Source organism: Ascaphus truei, chromosome 9 (assembly GCF_040206685.1).
Source record: "Ascaphus truei isolate aAscTru1 chromosome 9, aAscTru1.hap1, whole genome shotgun sequence".
NCBI classification, from domain to species: domain Eukaryota; kingdom Metazoa; phylum Chordata; class Amphibia; order Anura; family Ascaphidae; genus Ascaphus; species Ascaphus truei.
Genome location: NC_134491.1, coordinates 21,661,129 through 21,680,641, shown reverse-complemented (window position 1 = coordinate 21,680,641; position 19,513 = coordinate 21,661,129). Strand labels below are relative to the sequence as shown.

Here is a 19,513-nt window from a genome sequence, read left to right as displayed (position 1 = left end):
GCAGTGCAGGGGTTGGTATGAGGCAGCGGGTGCTGGCAGTGCAGGGGTTGGTATGAGGGTGCGGGTGCTGGCAGTGCAGGGGTTGGTATGAGGCAGCGGGTGCTGGCAGTGCAGGGGTTGGTATGAGGGTGCGGGTGCTGGCAGTGCAGGGGTTGGTATGAGGCAGCGGGTGCTGGCAGTGCAGAGGTTGGTATGAGGCAGCGCGTGCTGGCAGTGCAGGGGTTGGTATGAGGCAGCGGGTGCTGGCAGTGCAGGGGTTGGTATGAGGCAGCGGGTGCTGGCAGTGCAGGGGTTGGTATGAGGCAGCGGGTGCTGGCAGTGCAGGGGTTGGTATGAGGCAGCGGGTGCTGGCAGTGCAGGGGTTGGTATGAGGCAGCGGGTGCTGGCAGTGCAGGGGTTGGTATGAGGCAGCGGGTGCTGGCAGTGCAGGGGTTGGTATGAGGCAGCGGGTGCTGGCAGTGCAGGGGTTGGTATGAGGCAGCGGGTGCTGGCAGTGCAGAGGTTGGTATGAGGCAGCGGGTGCTGGCAGTGCAGGGGTTGGTATGAGGGTGCGGGTGCTGGCAGTGCAGGGGTTGGTATGAGGCAGCGGGTGCTGGCAGTGCAGGGGTTGGTATGAGGCAGCGGGTGCTGGCAGTGCAGGGGTTGGTATGAGGCAGCGGGTGCTGGCAGTGCAGGGGTTGGTATGAGGCAGCGGGTGCTGGCAGTGCAGGGGTTGGTATGAGGCAGCGGGTGCTGGCAGTGCAGGGGTTGGTATGAGGCAGCGGGTGCTGGCAGTGCAGGGGTTGGTATGAGGGTGCTGGCAGTGCAGGAGTTGGTATGAGGCAGCGGGTGCTGGCAGTGCACGGGTTGGTATGAGGCAGTGGGTGCTGGCAGTGCAGGGGTTGGTATGAGGCAGCGGGTGCTGGCAGTGCAGGGGTTGGTATGAGGCATCGGGTGCTGGCAGTGCAGGGGTTGGTATTAGGCAGCGGGTGCTGGCAGTGCAGGGGTTGGTATGAGGCAGCGGGTGCTTGCAGTGCACGGGTTGGTATGAGGCAGCGGGTGCTGGCAGTGCAGGGGTTGGTATGAGGCAGCGGGTGCTGGCAGTGCACGGGTTGGTATGAGGCAGCGGGTGCTGGCAGTGCAGGGGTTGGTATGAGGCAGCGGGTGCTGACAGTGCAGGGGTTGGTATGAGGCAGCGGGTGCTGGCAGTGCACGGGTTGGTATGAGGGTGCTGGCAGTGCAGGGGTTGGTATGAGGCAGCGGGTGCTGGCAGTGCACGGGTTGGTATGAGGCAGCGGGTGCTGGCAGTGCACGGGTTGGTATGAGGGTGCTGGCAGTGCAGGGGTTGGTATGAGGCAGCGGGTGCTGGCAGTGCAGGGGTTGGTATGAGGCAGCGGGTGCTGGCAGTGCAGGGGTTAGTATGAGGCAGCGGGTGCTGGCAGTGCAGGGGTTGGTATGAGGCAGCGGGTGCCTTCAGTGCAGGGGTTGGTATGAGGCAGCGGGTGCTGGCGGTGCAGGGGTTGGTATGAGGCAGCGGGTGCTGGCAGTGCAGGGGTTGGTATGAGGCAGCGGGTGCTGGCAGTGCAGGGGCTGGTATGAGGCAGCGGGTGCTGGCAGTGCAGGGGTTGGTATGAGGCAGCGGGTGCTGGCAGTGCAGGGGTTGGTATGAGGCAGCGGGTGCAGGCAGTGCAGGGGTTGGTATGAGGCAGCGGGTGCTGGCAGTGCAGGGGTTGGTATGAGGCAGCGGGTGCTGGCAGTGCAGGGGTTGGTATGAGGCAGCGGGTGCTGGCAGTGCAGGGGTTGGTATGAGGGTGCGGGTGCTGGCAGTGCAGGGGTTGGTATGAGGCAGCGGGTGCTGACAGTGCAGGGGTTGGTATGAGGCAGCGGGTGCTGGCAGTGCAGGGGTTGGTATGAGGGTGCGGGTGCTGGCAGTGCAGGGGTTGTTATAAGGCTGCGGGTGCTGGCAGTGCAGGGGTTGGTATGAGGCAGCGGGTGCTGGCAGTGCAGGGGTTGGTATGAGGCAGCGGGTGCTGGCAGTGCAGGGGTTGGTATGAGGCAGCGGGTGCTGGCAGTGCAGGGGTTGGTATGAGGCAGCGGGTGCTGGCAGTGCAGGGGTTGGTATGAGGCAGCGGGTGCTGGCAGTGCAGGGGTTGGTATGAGGCAGCGGGTGCTGGCAGTGCAGGGGTTGGTATGAGGCAGCGTGTGCTGGCAGTGCAGGGGTTGGTATGAGGCAGCGGGTGCTGGCAGTGCAGGGGTTGGTATGAGGCTGCGGGTGCTGGCAGTACAGGGGTTGGTATGAGGGTGCGGGTGCTGGCAGTGCAGGGGTTGGTATGAGGCAGCGGGTGCTGGCAGTGCAGGGGTTGGTATGAGGCAGCGGGTGGTGGCAGTGCAGGGGTTGGTATGAGGGTGCTGGCAGTGCAGGGGTTGGTATGAGGCAGCGGGTGCTGGCAGTGCAGGGGTTGGTATGAGGCAGCGGGTGCTGGCAGTGCAGGGGTTGGTATGAGGCAGCGGGTGCTGGCAGTGCAGGGGTTGGTATGAGGCAGCGTGTGCTGGCAGTGCAGGGGTTGGTATGAGGCAGCGGGTGCTGGCAGTGCAGGGGTTGGTATGAGGCTGCGGGTGCTGGCAGTGCAAGGGTTGGTATGAGGGTGCGGGTGCTGGCAGTGCAGGGGTTGGTATGAGGCAGCGGGTGCTGGCAGTGCAGGGGTTGGTATGAGGCAGCGGGTGCTGGCAGTGCAGGGGTTGGTATGAGGCAGCGGGTGCTGGCAGTGCAGGGGTTGGTATGAGGCAGCGGGTGCTGGCAGTGCAGGGGTTGGTATGAGGCAGCGGGTGCTGGCAGTGCAGGGGTTGGTATGAGGGTGCGGGTGCTGGCAGTGCAGGGGTTGGTATGAGGCAGCGGGTGCTGGCAGTGCAGGGGTTGGTATGAGGCAGCGGGTGCTGGCAGTGCAGGGGTTGGTATGAGGCAGCGGGTGCTGGCAGTGCAGGGGTTGGTATGAGGGTGCGGGTGCTGGCAGTGCAGGGGTTGGTATGAGGCAGCGGGTGCTGGCAGTGCAGGGGTTGGTATGAGGGTGCGGGTGCTGGCAGTGCAGGGGTTGGTATGAGGCAGCGGGTGCTGGCAGTGCAGGGGTTGGTATGAGGAAGCAGGTGGTGGCAGTGCAGGGGTTGGTATGAGGCAGCGGGTGCTGGCAGTGCAGGGGTTGGTATGAGGCAGCGGGTGCTGGCAGTGCAGGGGTTGGTATAAGGCAGCGGGTGCTGGCAGTGCAGGGGTTGGTATGAGGCAGCGGGTGCTGGCAGTGCAGAGGTTGGTATGAGGGTGCGGGTGCTGGCAGTGCAGGGGTTGGTATGAGGCAGCGGGTGCTGGCAGTGCAGGGGTTGGTATGAGGGTGCGGGTGCTGGCAGTGCAGGGGTTGGTATGAGGCAGCGGGTGCTGGCAGTTGGATAATTAGGGAGCAGGTCTCTGTGCTGGAATTCTCTCTGGGCTGATTCCATAGCTTCCTCATTCTCTCAGCCTCTCCCTCCCCACTGCCCTCCTGCCCTCCTGCCCCCCCTCCTCTCTGCAGCCAGTGACAGATGGTCAGTTCCAGGCTCTTCCTGTCCCAGGCTGCAGTGTCAGAGTTTGGGGGGAGGGTGGGGGGGGGGGTCCCCTTTGTCTGAGATGCCTTTTATTCTTTCTGCTGTGCTATGGGAATGGGAGGAGATTAGGGGGAAGGGCAGTGTTGGGGGGGAGGGGGGGAGAGTTCTGACCTCCCTCCACACCCCCTTTAAAAGACTTGTCCTGTGTATGTGTTTGGAAGGGGGAGAGAATGGGTGGGAATGGATAGAGGGTGCTTTGGATTCTTTCACAGCTCACGTGCCCCCCTCTCCACCAGTCTTGCCTGCTCCCCCCCCTCTCCCATCATGCCCACCCTTTCCTTCCCCTTCTTATTTTACTACACCCTACATCTTCACACCCTACCCCCCCTCACTCCCTACCCCCTCACTCCCTACCCCCTCACTCCCTACCCCCCCTTACTCCCTAACCCCCCTCACTCCCTAACACCACTCACTCCCTAACCCCCCTCACTCCCTAACCCCCCTCACTCCCTAACCCCCCTCACTCCCTAACCCTCCTCACTCCCTACCCCCCTCACTCCCTAACCCCCCTCACTCCCTAACCCTCCTCACTCCCTAACCCTCCTCACTCCCTACCCCCCTCACTCCCTAACCCTCCTCACTCCCTAACCCTCCTCACTCCCTAACCCTCCTCACTCCCTAACCCTCCTCACTCCCTAACCCTCCTCACTCCCTAACCCTCCTCACTCCCTAACCCTCCTCACTCCCTAACCCTCCTCACTCCCTAACCCTCCTCACTCCCTACCTCCCTCACTCCCTAACCCTCCTCATTCCCTAACCCTCCTCACTCCCTACACCCCTCACTCCCTACCCCCCTCACTCCCTACCCTCCTCACTCCTTCCTCTTCCTTGTCATTTATTTGAGCTCCCCCAACCTATCCCCATAAAACAAAACACACTCTGTGCTCCCCCTTTCCAGCTTCCTTCCCCCTCCCTCAATTCTCTCCCCTCTCCCCCTCTCCCGCATGACCCGCTGCTACTCCGATCTCCTCTTCTTCTAACGTCTCTCCCCTCCTGTCCTCCCTTTCCCTCCTCTCTCTATTCTGCCCTCCTCCTATCCCCCCCCACCAGCCTTTCCATACTCTCTCTAAACTGAGTGATAACAAAGGCAGCAGCTTGTGTAATGCTCCCCTCCCCGCAGCCCCGCCACTTGCTCCACTCGCCCAGCACCTGTCACATGAGTCTGGGTGTCCCCAGGGACAGAGCCAAGCGTGAGGACAGAGACGGGGCTGGGTGACAAAGTAACAACTCTGTGTGTCTGAGGCCCTGATACGCGAGGGAACCGCCTCTCTCACACTCACCTTACCCTGCCTCTCTCACACTCACCTTAACCTGCCGCCTTACCCTGCCTCTCTCACACTCACCTTAACCTGCCGCCTTACCCTGCCTCTCTCACACTCACCTTAACCTGCCGCCTTACCCTGCCTCTCTCACACTCACCTTAACCTGCCGCCTTACCCTGCCTCTCTCACGCTCACCTTAACCTGCCACCTTACCCTGCCTCTCTCACACTCACCTTAACCTGCCGCCTTACCCTGCCTCTCTCACGCTCACCTTAACCTGCCGCCTTACCCTGCCTCTCTCACGCTCACCTTAACCTGCCGCCTTACCCTGCCTCTCTCACGCTCACCTTAACCTGCCGCCTTACCCTGCCTCTCTCACGCTCACCTTAACCTGCCGCCTTACCCTGCCTCTCTCACGCTCACCTTAACCTGCCGCCTTACCCTGCCTCTCTCACGCTCACCTTAACCTGCCGCCTTACCTTGCCTCTCTCACACTCAACTTAACCTGCCGCCTTACCCTGCCTCTCTCACACTCACCTTAACCTTCCGCCTCACACTCACCTTACCCTGCCGCCTCTCTCACACTCACCTTACCCTGCCGCCTCACACTCACCTTATCCTGCCGCTTCACACTCGCCTTACCTTGCCACCTCACACTCACCTTAACCTTCCGCCTCACACTCGCCTTACCCTGCCGCCCCTCTCACACTCGCCTTACCCTGCCGCCCCTCTCACACTCGCCTTACCCTGCCGCCTCAGTCACCTTAACCTGCCGCCACACACTCGCCTTACCCTGCCGCCTCACACTCGCCTTCACCTGCTGCCACACACTCGCCTTACCCTGCCGCCTCACACACGCTTTACCCTGCCGCCTCTCTCACACTCACCTTACCCTGCCGCCTCACACTCACCTTAACCTGCCTCCTTATCCTGCTGCCTCACCCTCGCCTTACCCTGCCGCCTCACACTCGCCTTAACCTGCCGCCACACACTCGCCTTACCCTGCCGCTTCTCTCACCCTCACCTTACCCTGCCGCCTCTCTCACACTCACCTTACCCTGCCGCCTCACACTCACCTTACCCTGCCGCCTCACACTCACCTTAACCTGCCGCCTTATCCTGCTGCCTCACCCTCGCCTTACCCTGCCGACTCACACTCGCCTTACCCTGCCGCCTCACACTCGCCTTAACCTGCCGCCACACACTCGCCTTACCCTGCCGCCTCTCTCACACTCGCCTTACCCTGCCGCCTCACACTCACCTTACCCTGCCGCCTCACACTCACCTTAACCTTCCGCCTCACACTCGCCTTACCCTGACGCCTCACCTCACACTCGCCTTAACCTAATATCTCACACTCGCCTGACTCAGACGTCCCTCTTAGAAATCAAAGTGAACCTATTTTCATGTGCCAAATATCATAAGTATCATAAGGTGCAGTAAAGCTGCAGTGGGGCACATAGAGATGGGGAAAAGTACTGGTACTGAGCCTAGTTCTATGAAACGAGGGTCTTATTATGCTGCAGTAACGCGAAGGATTGCACCCCTTTTCTTACAAATCCCCTTTATAAAGGAAGCTTGTCTGTAATTCATTTTAAAAAAGTTGTGCTACTCTGTAACATTTCATTGCGCAACCCACCCTAACTAACAGCGTTAGAATCGGGGTTCCTCCAGAGAGGAACCGCAATGAGTCCAGCTCTGGGGACCCCCGGGTTCCCAAAATATTTACTGCTGAAGTTACCGGCATCACTTCCTGGTTTATAAAGCGGATTTAAACGGCTGTCCAATAGGAAGCCGCAACCGATGATGTTGCAGCTTCCTATAGGCCAGGGATTTGGCGGCCATTTTGTATTCCCTGAGGGGGACTATCATAAGGAACTGGTCCTTTGAAGATAAGCTGTGGCGGGGAATAGGGACGGATGGCGTGTTTGCTCTTCTCCTGGCCCGCTGGACGGGACCCCGAATCTCTTCCTCGTGCCGGTCGCGTGTAACACACGGTTTTGTCTTGTTGCAGTTACGAAGATTTTTACGTGTCCTGCTCCCTGAGCCACGGCGGGAAGGACCTGTGTCCTGCTCTGCAGACCCCGAAAATCCACGTGTACAAATATCTCTTCCACCTCATCGTGTGGGATCAGAAGTAAGGGCGCGTCCTGGCCGTCATTACCAACTGCGCAAGAATGTTAATGTATATACCTGTGATGTGCAGAGCGGGATACACCTGTGATGTGCAGAGCGGGACACACCTGTGATGTGCAGAGCGGGACACACCTGTGATGTGCAGAGCGGGACACACCTGTGATGTGCAGAGCGGGACACACCTGTGATGTGCAGAGCGGGATACACCTGTGATGTGCAGAGCGGGACACACCTGTGATGTGCAGAGCGGGACACACCTGTGGTGTGCAGAGCGGGATACACCTGTGATGTGCAGAGCGGGACACACCTGTGATGTGCAGAGCGGGACACACCTGTGATGTGCAGAGCGGGACACACCTGTGATGTGCAGAGCGGGACACACCTGTGATGTGCAGAGCGGGACACACCTGTGATGTGCAGAGCGGGACACACCTGTGATGTGCAGAGCGGGACACACCTGTGATGTGCAGAGCGGGACACACCTGTGATGTGCAGAGCGGGACACACCTGTGATGTGCAGAGCGGGACACACCTGTGATGTGCAGAGCGGGACACACCTGTGATGTGCAGAGCGGGACACACCTGTGATGTGCAGAGCGGGACACACCTGTGATGTGCAGAGCGGGACACACCTGTGGTGTGCAGAGCGGGATACACCTGTGATGTGCAGAGCGGGACACACCTGTGATGTGCAGAGCGGGACACACCTGTGATGTGCAGAGCGGGACACACCTGTGATGTGCAGAGCGGGACACACCTGTGATGTGCAGAGCGGGACACACCTGTGATGTGCAGAGCGGGACACACCTGTGATGTGCAGAGCGGGACACACCTGTGATGTGCAGAGCGGGACACACCTGTGATGTGCAGAGCGGGACACACCTGTGATGTGCAGAGCGGGACACACCTGTGGTGTGCAGAGCGGGACACACCTGTGATGTGCAGAGCGGGATACACCTGTGATGTGCAGAGCGGGATACACCTGTGATGTGCAGCGCGGGACACACCTGTGATGTGCAGAGTGGGATACACCTGTGATGTGCAGAGCGGGACACACCTGTGGTGTGCAGAGCGGGATACACCTGTGATGTGCAGAGCGGGACACACCTGTGATGTGCAGAGCGGGATACACCTGTGATGTGCAGAGCGGGATACATCTGTGATGTGCAGAGCGGGATACACCTGTGATGTGCAGAGCGGGATACACCTGTGATGTGCAGAGCGGGATACATCTGTGATGTGCAGAGCGGGATACACCTGTGATGTGCAGAGCGGGACACACCTGTGATTTGCAGAGCGGGACACACCTGTGATGTGCAGAGCGGGATACACCTGTGATGTGCAGAGCGGGATACATCTGTGATGTGCAGAGCGGGATACACCTGTGATGTGCAGAGCGGGATACACCTGTGATGTGCAGAGCGGGACACACCTGTGATGTGCAGAGCGGGATACACCTGTGATGTGCAGAGCGGGATACACCTGTGATGTGCAGAGCGGGATACACCTGTGATGTGCAGAGCGGGAAACACCTGTGATGTGCAGAGCGGGACACACCTGTGATGTGCAGAGCGGGACACACCTGTGATGTGCAGAGCGGGATACACCTGTGATGTGCAGAGCGGGATATATCTGTGATGTGCAGAGCGGGACACACCTGTGATGTGCAGAGCGGGACACACCTGTGATGTGCAGAGCGGGACACACCTGTGATGTGCAGAGCGGGACACACCTGTGATGTGCAGAGCGGGACACACCTGTGATGTGCAGCGCGGGACACACCTGTGATGTGCAGAGCGGGACACACCTGTGATGTGCAGAGCGGGATATATCTGTGATGTGCAGAGCGGGACACACCTGTGATGTGCAGAGCGGGACACACCTGTGATGTGCAGAGCGGGACACACCTGTGATGTGCAGAGCGGGACACACCTGTGATGTGCAGCGCGGGACACACCTGTGATGTGCAGAGCGGGACACACCTGTGATGTGCAGAGCGGGACACACCTGTGATGTGCAGAGCGGGACACACCTGTGATGTGCAGAGCGGGACACACCTGTGATGTGCAGAGCGGGACACACCTGTGATGTGCAGAGGGGGACACACCTGTGATGTGCAGAGCGGGACACACCTGTGATGTGCAGAGCGGGACACACCTGTGATGTGCAGAGCGGGACACACCTGTGATGTGCAGAGCGGGATACACCTGTGATGTGCAGAGCGGGACACACCTGTGATGTGCAGAGCGGGACACACCTGTGATGTGCAGAGCGGGATACACCTGTGATGTGCAGAGCGGGATACACCTGTGATGTGCAGAGCGGGATACACCTGTGATGTGCAGAGCGGGATACACCTGTGATGTGCAGAGCGGGACACACCTGTGATGTGCAGAGCGGGATACACCTGTAATGTACAGAGCGGGATACTCCTGTGATGTGCAGAGCGGGATACACCTGTAATGTACAGAGCGGGATACTCCTGTGATGTGCAGAGCGGGACACACCTGTGATGTGCAGAGCGGGACACACCTGTGATGTGCAGAGCGGGACACACCTGTGATGTGCAGAGCGGGACACACCTGTGATGTGCAGAGCGGGATACACCTGTGATGTGCAGAGCGGGATACACCTGTGATGTGCAGAGCGGGACACACCTGTGATGTGCAGAGCGGGACACACCTGTGATGTGCAGAGCGGGACACACCTGTGATGTGCAGAGCGGGACACACCTGTGATGTGCAGAGCGGGACACACCTGTGATGTGCAGAGCGGGACACACCTGTGATGTGCAGAGCGGGACACACCTGTGATGTGCAGAGCGGGACACACCTGTGATGTGCAGAGCGGGACACACCTGTGATGTGCAGAGCGGGACACACCTGTGATGTGCAGAGCGGGACACACCTGTGATGTGCAGAGCGGGACACACCTCTGATGTGCAGAGCGGGACACACCTGTGATGTGCAGAGCGGGACACACCTGTGATGTGCAGAGCGGGACACACCTGTGATGTGCAGAGCGGGACACACCTGTGATGTGCAGAGCGGGACACACCTGTGATGTGCAGAGCGGGACACACCTGTGATGTGCAGAGCGGGACACACCTGTGATGTGCAGAGCGGGACACACCTCTGATGTGCAGAGCGGGACACACCTCTGATGTGCAGAGCGGGACACACCTCTGATGTGCAGAGCGGGACACACCTGTGATGTGCAGAGCGGGACACACCTGTGATGTGCAGAGCGGGACACACCTCTGATGTGCAGAGCGGGACACACCTCTGATGTGCAGAGCGGACACACCTGTGATGTGCAGAGCGGGACACACCTGTGATGTGCAGAGCGGGACACACCTGTGATGTGCACAGCGGGACACACCTGTGATGTGCAGAGACAGAAGCCTTCTATATTACAGTGCTATGTTCCAGTGGCTGTATATTGCTCTGTGTCGCATTACACACATAGCTTTGCGTTGGCTCCGCATTTATACATAACTGACTATTTGCACCACAAAAGGAGTACAAATTCTATGTGAGATCCTCCCTTTCAGTTAATAAAACGTTTGTAAAGAGCCAGTGCACAGGCGCGCTCCGGTCCACCGAAAACAATCTCAAACCCCTGGGGTGTGTGCGGTCCCACGGATTGCTGGGGGCCTCTGACTCACGTGCTGCACCCAGCGCTGGGCCCTCTGTCCTCTTGCTGGGTGCTCTGAGCTCAACTGCAGGTCTGCAGGGGGAGAGCACTGTCCCAAAATAGCCTACCGCGGACTGACTCCGGCTGAGAGCCCCTTCCCGCCTCAGTCACTACCCTCCCTGCTATGTGAGGGGAAGCAGCCGGCGTATGGAAAACGGATAAATTTAGAAAGTGCCTGCTGTCCCACGGAGAAGAGAGAGAGAGAAGGGGGAGAAAGAGAAGGGGAGAGCGAGGGACAGGGGAGAGTGGAGATAGTGAGTGAGAAGGGGGCGAAAGAGAGGGAGGGAGAGAGAAGAGAGAGGGAGAACAGACGGGGGGAGGGGCAGAGAAGGGGAGAAGGGGAAAGCAGGAGGAGAGCGGGAGGGGGGGAAGTGGGAGAAGGGGGAAAGAGCTATGAAAAATAGGGTGGGAGAGATATGAGCTAGGAGACTGAGGGGATTAATATTGGGAAGCAGAGGGGCCCTGGATCTGGGAGAATTACTTAGGCCGCTGCTGAGGGATGGATATAAATACATCGGGGAGATGTTTACCAGGCGGCGAAGGAAGCCCCAGTATTCCCACATCCAGGGAGAACGTAAAGTGCGTGTAGGAGGCACCTGCAGGAATCTCTCCCACTCCCCGGGATCAGCGGCTGCAGGAATGTGCTTTACTGGGGGAGATTCAGCCCCGATATCCGGGCCCCGTACCTGGGCCGTACAACACTGAGCTGGGATCAACTTCACGGGATCAGGAAAAGATGGCAGCTCACTGCTGATCCCATCTCACTCAGTCTGAAGCAGCGTCGATCTGACACACAGAGGTCAGCCACTCTCCTGTAAGGTAATGCTGCGGGGTTTGAAAGAGTTTGGGATTACGAGGCTGGCCTTTGAAGTGGGCATTCCTTTCCACGAGCTTCTCATCTTTCAACTTCAGAGCGTGACCTTTGTGTTCTGGCATGAAAAATGCTTCAATCCCGCACCTTCCTGTAATAACTGATGTCGTCACATCCCCCTCTCCCTCCTCTCTGTTTAATAAGCCCCTCTCATTTCCCCCTCTCCCTCCTCTCTGTTTAATAAGCCCCTCTCATTTCCCCCTCTCCCTCCTCTCTGTTTAATAAGCCCCTCTCATTTCCCCCTCTCCCTCCTCTCTGTTTAATAAGCCCCTCTCATTTCCCCCTCTCCCTCCTCTCTGTTTAATAAGCCCCTCTCATTTCCCCCTCTCCCTCCTCTCTGTTTAATAAGCCCCTCTCATTTCCCCCTCTCCCTCCTCTCTGTTTAATAAGCCCCTCTCATTTCCCCCTCTCCCTCCTCTCTGTTTAATAAGCCCCTCTCATTTCCCCCTCTCCCTCCTCTCTGTTTAATAAGCCCCTCTCATTTCCCCCTCTCCCTCCTCTCTGTTTAATAAGCCCCTCTCATTTCCCCCTCTCCCTCCTCTCTGTTTAATAAGCCCTCTCATTTCCCCCCTCTCCCTCCTCTCTGTTTAATAAGCCCCTCTCATTTCCCCCTCTCCCTCCTCTCTGCTAATAAGCCCCTCTCATTTCTCCCTCTCCCTCCTCTCTGTTTAATAAGCCCCTCTCATTTCCCCCTCTCCCTCCTCTCTGTTTAATAAGCCCCTCTCATTTCCCCCTCTCCCTCCTCTCTGTTTAATAAGCCCCTCTCATTTCCCCCTCTCCCTCCTCTCTGTTTAATAAGCCCCTCTCATTTCCCCCTCTCCCTCCTCTCTGTTTAATAAGCCCCTCTCATTTCCCCCTCTCCCTCCTCTCTGTTTAATAAGCCCCTCTCATTTCCCCCTCTCCCTCCTTTCTCACATCCTCCTTTCTCCCTCTCATTCCCCCTTTCCCTCTTATTTCCCCCTCTCCCTCCTTTTTCACATCCCCCTTACCCTCTCCCTCCTTTCTCACGTCTCCCCTCTCCCTCCTTTCACCCTCTCATCCCCCTTTCCCTCTTATTTCCCCCTCTCCCTCCTTTCTCACGTCTCCCCTCTCCCTCCTTTCTCCCTCACATCCCCCCTCACCCTCCTTTCCCCCTCTCCCTCCTTTCTCCTATCCCCCCTCTCCCTCATTTCTCCCTCACATCCCCCCTCTTCCTCCTTTCTCCCTCACATCCCCCCTCTTCCTCCTTTCTCCCTCACATCCCCCCTCTCCCTCCTTTCTCCCTCACATCCCCCCTCACCCTCCTTTCCCCCTCTCCCTCCTTTCTCCTATCCCCCCTCTCCCTCCTTTCTCCCTCACATCCCCCCTCTCCCTCCTTTCACCCTCACATCCCCCCTCTCCCTCTCCTTTCTCATATCGCCCACTCCCCCCTTCCGCTTGATGCTACCCTTTAACTCCTGTGCCACACAGGCTCCCAATGTGTTGTGTGGCATCAAAGGGGTTATCCACCAGGGCACCAAAGTGGGCGAAGAACTATCTCAGGAGAGACCAACCCCAGTCCTCAAGGGCCACCAACAGGCCAGGATTGAAGGATGTCCCTGCTTCAGCACAGGTGGCTCAATCAGTGAAAACTGGAGTTGGCCACGCCTGAGCCAGAAAATCCCATGTAATAGAGAAGGTGCCTGGGCTCCCCACTCCGCCATGCCAGGAATCGGGATGGTTGGGCTCCCCACTCCGCCATGCCAGGAATCGGGGTGGTTGGGCTCCCCACTCCGCCATGCCAGGAATCGGGATGGTTGGGCCCCCCACTCCGCCATGCCAGGAATCGGGATGGTTGGGCTCCCCACTCCGCCATGCCAGGAATCGGGATGGTTGGGCCCCCCACTCCGCCATGCCAGGAATCGGGATGGTTGGGCTCCCTGCTCCGCCATGCCAGGAATCGGGATGGTTGGGCTCCCCACTCCGCCATGCCAGGAATCGGGATGGTTGGGCTCCCCACTCCGCCATGCCAGGAATCGGGATGGTTGGGCCCCCACTCCGCCATGCCAGGAATCGGGATGGTTGGGGTCCCCCACTCCGCCATGCCAGGAATCGGGATGGTTGGGCTCCCCACTCCGCCATGCCAGGAATCGGGATGGTTGGGCCCCCACTCCGCCATGCCAGGAGGGGGGTGGAGGAGTGGAAAAGGTGGGGGGAAAAGGGGAGGTGGGTGGGTGGGGGGTGGGGGAGGGGAGGAGAAAGGGTGGTGGGGGGGGTATCGGATGGTTGGGCCCCACTCCGCCATGCCAGGAATCGGGATGGTTGGGGTCCCCCACTCCGCCATGCCAGGAATCGGGATGGTTGGGGTCCCCCACTCCGCCATGCCAGGAATCGGGATGGTTGGGGTCCCCCACTCCGCCATGCCAGGAATCGGGATGGTTGGGCCCCCCACTCCGCCATGCCAGGAATCGGGATGGTTGGGCTCCCTGCTCCGCCATGCCAGGAATCGGGATGGTTGGGCTCCCTGCTCCGCCATGCCAGGAATCGGGATGGTTGGGGTCCCCCACTCCGCCATGCCAGGAATCGGGATGGTTGGGGTCCCCCACTCCGCCATGCCAGGAATCGGGATGGTTGGGCCCCCCGCTCCGCCATGCCAGGAATCGGGATGGTTGGGTCCCCCACTCCGCCATGCCAGGAATCGGGATGGTTGGGGTCCCCCACTCCGCCATGCCAGGAATCGGGATGGTTGGGGTCCCCCACTCCGCCATGCCAGGAATCGGGATGGTTGGGCCCCCCGCTCCGCCATGCCAGGAATCGGGATGGTTGGGCTCCCCGCTCCGCCATGCCAGGAATCGGGATGGTTGGGTCCCCCACTCCGCCATGCCAGGAATCGGGATGGTTGGGGTCCCCCACTCCGCCATGCCAGGAATCGGGATGGTTGGGGTCCCCCACTCCGCCATGCCAGGAATCGGGATGGTTGGGCCCCCCACTCCGCCATGCCAGGAATCGGGATGGTTGGGCTCCCCACTCCGCCATGCCAGGAATCGGGATGGTTGGGCCCCCCACTCCGCCATGCCAGGAATCGGGATGGTTGGGGTCCCCCACTCCGCCATGCCAGGAATCGGGATGGTTGGGGTCCCCCACTCCGCCATGCCAGGAATCGGGATGGTTGGGGTCCCCCACTCCGCCATGCCAGGAATCGGGATGGTTGGGGTCCCCCACTCCGCCATGCCAGGAATCGGGATGGTTGGGGTCCCCCACTCCGCCATGCCAGGAATCGGGATGGTTGGTTGCAATGTTCATTCTGTATCCGGAGCTCTCGGACGATACACAATGCTTGTATTATATTACCCAAACTTCTGTAGTGCGTGTGCAGGCGGGTTACACATTGTCATATCTATTACCGGGCCAGCATCAGAACATGGCGTTAGAACACAGGTTTCCCAAAACCACACAAGTCTCTTTCTCAGATGAAAAAGAAAAAAAGTTGTGTACAGAATCCATCTAGGAAACTGTCCCATGTTGATGCAGTGGATTATTCAAATTATTCTTGTATAGTGCTGACGTTGTACACAGTGCTGCACAGCGGCGGATTGGAGAATCCGCCGCCCCATGGCGCTTGGCTGTGTTGCCGCCTCCTTGCTGCCGCTCCTCCATTTCCTTTGGAATCCCAGCGTCAAATGACGCCGCGGACGTCATAAACGTGATGGCGTACGGCGTCGCGTTGCCATGATACCGCGCCGTCGTTTGACAACGAGACGCCATGTGACATCACGTTGGGGCGTCCGCGGCGTCATTTGACGCTGGGATTCCAAAGGCGGTCGAGGGCGGCAGGTCACATGGAAGCGCCTTCCCATTAGGTTTGATAGGGCCGAGAGCGCGGCAAATGCATATGGGGGCGGAAATTCTTGCCGCACCCCCAAATTTTGCCGCCCAAGGCCCGGGCCTAATGGGAAATCCGCTACTGGCGCCGTACAAAAGGAGATGGACACTGAGCGAGCAGCGCGGTCCCTTCCAAGCTGAGCAGCGTAGTGGGAGACAGGTACAGGAGGGTATAGTGAAAGTGCAGAGGGTTAAAGGCGTAAGTGTAATCAGAGGGGCAGCTGTGGGAGACATAACAAGTGGCAGTTAGGAGAGACTAGTGAGATAACAAAGGGAGGGAGCGGCTAGTGGGATACCTTCAGTCAGGCCACCGCCGTCCCTGGGGGCGGAGGGTGCGGACAGAGAGGGGTGAGCATCCAATGGCCTGTTGGGCTGGGGAATTGCAGAGGAAGTGCCCGACTTCTGTGATTGGTCGGCGAGGCCCAAGTTCCGCGATTGGTCAGCCAGGCCCAAGTTCCGCGATTGGTCGGCCAGGCCCAAGTTCCGCGATTGGTCAGCCGGGACCAACTTCCGTGATTGGTCGGCCGGGCCCAAGTTCCGCGATTGGTCAGCCTGGACCAACTTCCGTGATTGGTCGGCCAGGCCCAAGTTCCGCGATTGGTCAGCCTGGACCAACTTCCGTGATTGGTCGGCCAGGCCCAAGTTCCGCGATTGGTCGCCCGTGCCCTATCCCTGGAAGTCTTCGACTGAGCCACTGATTGAGCCACCCATGCTGACGCAGGGATATCCTGTAAACCCGACCTGTTGGCGGCCCTTGAGGACTGGAGTTGCCCACCCCAGGGCTAAGGCCTCACATCCTGTAACAAATCTATACCGCAGTGCGACGTCTACTAAAGCGCTCACCAAACTTCCACATCATTCTCCGTGTGGGAGGGTCCGTGGCCAGGGTTTGACTTCACATAATGCAGACCCCAGCACTGCTCTGGCGGAAATAGATTTATTTATACGGTTTCCATGTGTTAGTTTTACTCCTGCCGGTTTTCACTTCCTTCCTTATAAACCGTTCATTGTTCAGCGATGTTAACATGTAAATATTAAATCAGCCTTCCCTTCCCCCCCACCCTCCCCCCACCCTCCCCCCCCCCCCCCCGCCCACCCCCAGACATCAAGGCCAGGTTTAGCTCCTATACTGTAGTATCTTGTCACCCTGAGCATGTCCTGCTCTTTAAAACAATATATAGATTATGAATGTTTCTGGTGTTAAAAGCATGATTTTCTTAAGCTCGAGCACAGGAGCGGCCAACTCCAGTCCTTAAGGGACACCAACAGGTCAGGTTATTCCTGCTTCAGCACAGGTGGCTTTCGACTGAGCCACTGATTGAGCCACCTGTGCTGAAGCAGGGATATCCTGAAAACCTGACCCCTATACCCTACACCAGTAAACCTGATCTAAGTGCGGAAAGCCTGACCTGTTAGTGGCACTTGAGGACTGCAGTTGCCCCCCCCCACCCCTGCTGAAACATCTGAGGTTGCCATGGTAACCTTTAGACTACACTGGGCTCTGGAGGGGGGGGTAAAACTCCATTTTAAACTCCCGGACACTGAATATTGCAAACGATTGTATCTCCGGAACGGAGCATCAGCATTTAAAAATAAAAACCGTTTCGGAAAGGCCAAGAAGAGGTCTCCGAAAGTAAGTGAAAGGAAATGCACACGCAGGAACCCCGCTGACTGCGGCTTTACCACACTATTGCTGCAAATAATAAAACAATGATTCCTTTGTTTGTGCAAATTCATTTTTCATATAAATTCAGTAATGCCGCGACGGGATCCGTGGAATGTAACGTCCCCGTGTTTTTCCCGTGGTGGGGGTATTTCTTATACATTGTCACGTTTTGGGTCTGTATCGATGTTTTATTGCCCGGATGAGCAGTGCTGTTTGTGGCTGCTGACGTGTTCGACATCGGTGGCGATCTCTTTCTCTGTGTAGGATCTGTTTTCCAGTCCAGATAAACCACCTGCCGCGGGAGACCCTCCTCACGGTCACGCTGTACGCCGTTCCCGTTCCGCCTCCGGGAACCTCCTCCGACGCCAGCAAGCAGAGGCGGAGTCCAGAGGCTTTGGGCTGGGTCACCACTCCGCTGTTCAACTTCAGGCAGTATGTTCTGCACTTAGACCCTCTAATGACACCTACAGCACACACGTCCCAAAAATACTGTCCCCTGCCTCTCTGTCCCATCTGCTCCTAACTGTCCCCTCTGCTCCCAACTATCCCCTGTCCCCTCTGCTCCGGACTGTGTCCTGTCCCCTCTGCTCCGGACTGTCTCCTGTCCCCTCTGCTCCGGACTGTCCCCTCTGCTCCAGACTGTCCTCTGCTCCGGACTGTCCCCTTTGCTCCGGGCTGTCCCCTGTCCACTCTGCTCCGGGCTGTCCCCTGTCCCCTCTGCTCCGGACTGTCCCCTCTGCTCCGGACTGTCCTCTGTCCTCTCTGCTCCTGACTGTCCTCTGTCCTCTCTGCTCTGGACTGTCCTCTGTCTCTGTTCTGGACTGTCCCCTCTGCTCCGGACTGTCCTCTGTCCCCTCTGCTCCAGACTGTCCCCTACCCACTTTGCTACGGACTGTTCTCTGTCCCCTCTGCTCTTCAGACTGTCCCCTGTCCCCTCTGCTCTCCGGACTGTCCCCTCTGCTCTCCGGACTGTCCCCTGTCCCCTCTGCTCTCCGGACTGTCCCCTGTCCCCTCTGCTCTCCGGACTGTCCCCTGTCCCCTCTGCTCTCCGGACTGTCCCCTGTCCCCTCTGCTCTCCGGACTGTCCCCTGTCCCCTCTGCTCTCCGGACTGTCCCCTGTCCCCTCTGCTCTCCGGACTGTCCCCTGTCCCCTCTGCTCTCCGGACTGTCCCCTGTCCCCTCTGCTCCGGACTGTCCCCTCTGCTCCGGACTGTCCTCTGTCCTCTCTGCTCCTGACTGTCCTCTGTCCTCTCTGCTCTGGACTGTCCTCTGTCTCTGTTCTGGACTGTTCCCTCTGCTCCGGACTGTCCTCTGTCCCCTCTGCTCCAGACTGTCCCCTACCCACTTTGCTACGGACTGTTCTCTGTCCCATATGCTCTTCAGACTGTCCCCTGTCCCCTCTGCTCTCCGGACTGTCCCTCTGCTCTCCGGACTGTCCCCTGTCCCCTCTGCTCTCCGGACTGTCCCCTGTCCCCTCTGCTCTCCGGACTGTCCCCTGTCCCCTCTGCTCTCCGGACTGTCCCCTGTCCCCTCTGCTCTCCGGACTGTCCCCCTGTCCCCTCTGCTCTCCGGACTGTCCCCTGTCCCCCTCTGCTCTCCGGACTGTCCCCTGTCCCCTCTGCTCTCCGGACTGTCCCCTGTCCCCTCTGCTCTCCGGACTGTCCCCTGTCCCCTCTGCTCTCCGGACTGTCCCCTGTCTCCTCTGCTCTCCGGACTGTCCCCTGTCCCCTCTGCTCTCCGGACTGTCCCCTGTCCCCTCTGCTCTCCGGACTGACCCCTGTCCCCTCTGCTCTCCGGACTGTCCCCTGTCCCCTCTGCTCTCCGGACTGTCCCCTGTCCCCTCTGCTCTCCGGACTGTCCCCTGTCCCCTCTGCTCTCCGGGACTGTCCCCTGTCCCCTCTGCTCTCCGGACTGTCCCCTATCCCCTCTGCTCTCCGGACTGTCCCCCTGTCCCTCTCTGCTCTCCGGACTGTCCCTGTCCCCTCTGCTCTCCGGACTGTCCCCTGTCCCCTCTGCTCTCCGGACTGTCCCCTGTCTCCTCTGCTCTCCGGACTGTCCCCTGTCCCCTCTGCTCTCCGGACTGTCCCTGTCCCCTCTGCTCTCCGGACTGTCCCCTGTCCCCTCTGCTCTCGGACTGTCCCCTGTCCCCTCTGCTCTCCGGACTGTCCCCTGTCCCCTCTGCTCTCCGGACTGTCCCCTGTCCCCTCTGCTCCCCGGACTGTCCCCTGTCCCCTCTGCTCCCGCGGACTGTCCCCTGTCCCCTCTGCTCTCCGGACTGTCCCCTGTCCCTCTGCTCCCCGGACTGTCCCCTGTCCCCTCTGCTCTCCGGACTGTCCCCTGTCCCCTCTGCTCTCCGGACTGTCCCCTGTCCCCTCTGCTCTCCGGACTGTCCCCTGTCCCCTCTGCTCTCCGGACTGTCCCCTGTCCCCTCTG

At 59.4% G+C, this 19,513-nt stretch overlaps 1 protein-coding gene across 1 annotated transcript in view; it reads left to right on the top strand.

The window, feature by feature from the left end:
• The window catches only part of PIK3C2B (phosphatidylinositol-4-phosphate 3-kinase catalytic subunit type 2 beta), a 154,342-nt gene that overhangs the window by 93,187 nt on the left and 41,642 nt on the right, over positions 1-19,513 (top strand). Inside the window, 2 exon segments of the mRNA XM_075613715.1 lie at positions 6,886-7,008; positions 17,345-17,512. Coding sequence (XP_075469830.1) covers positions 6,886-7,008; positions 17,345-17,512 — 291 coding nt within the window.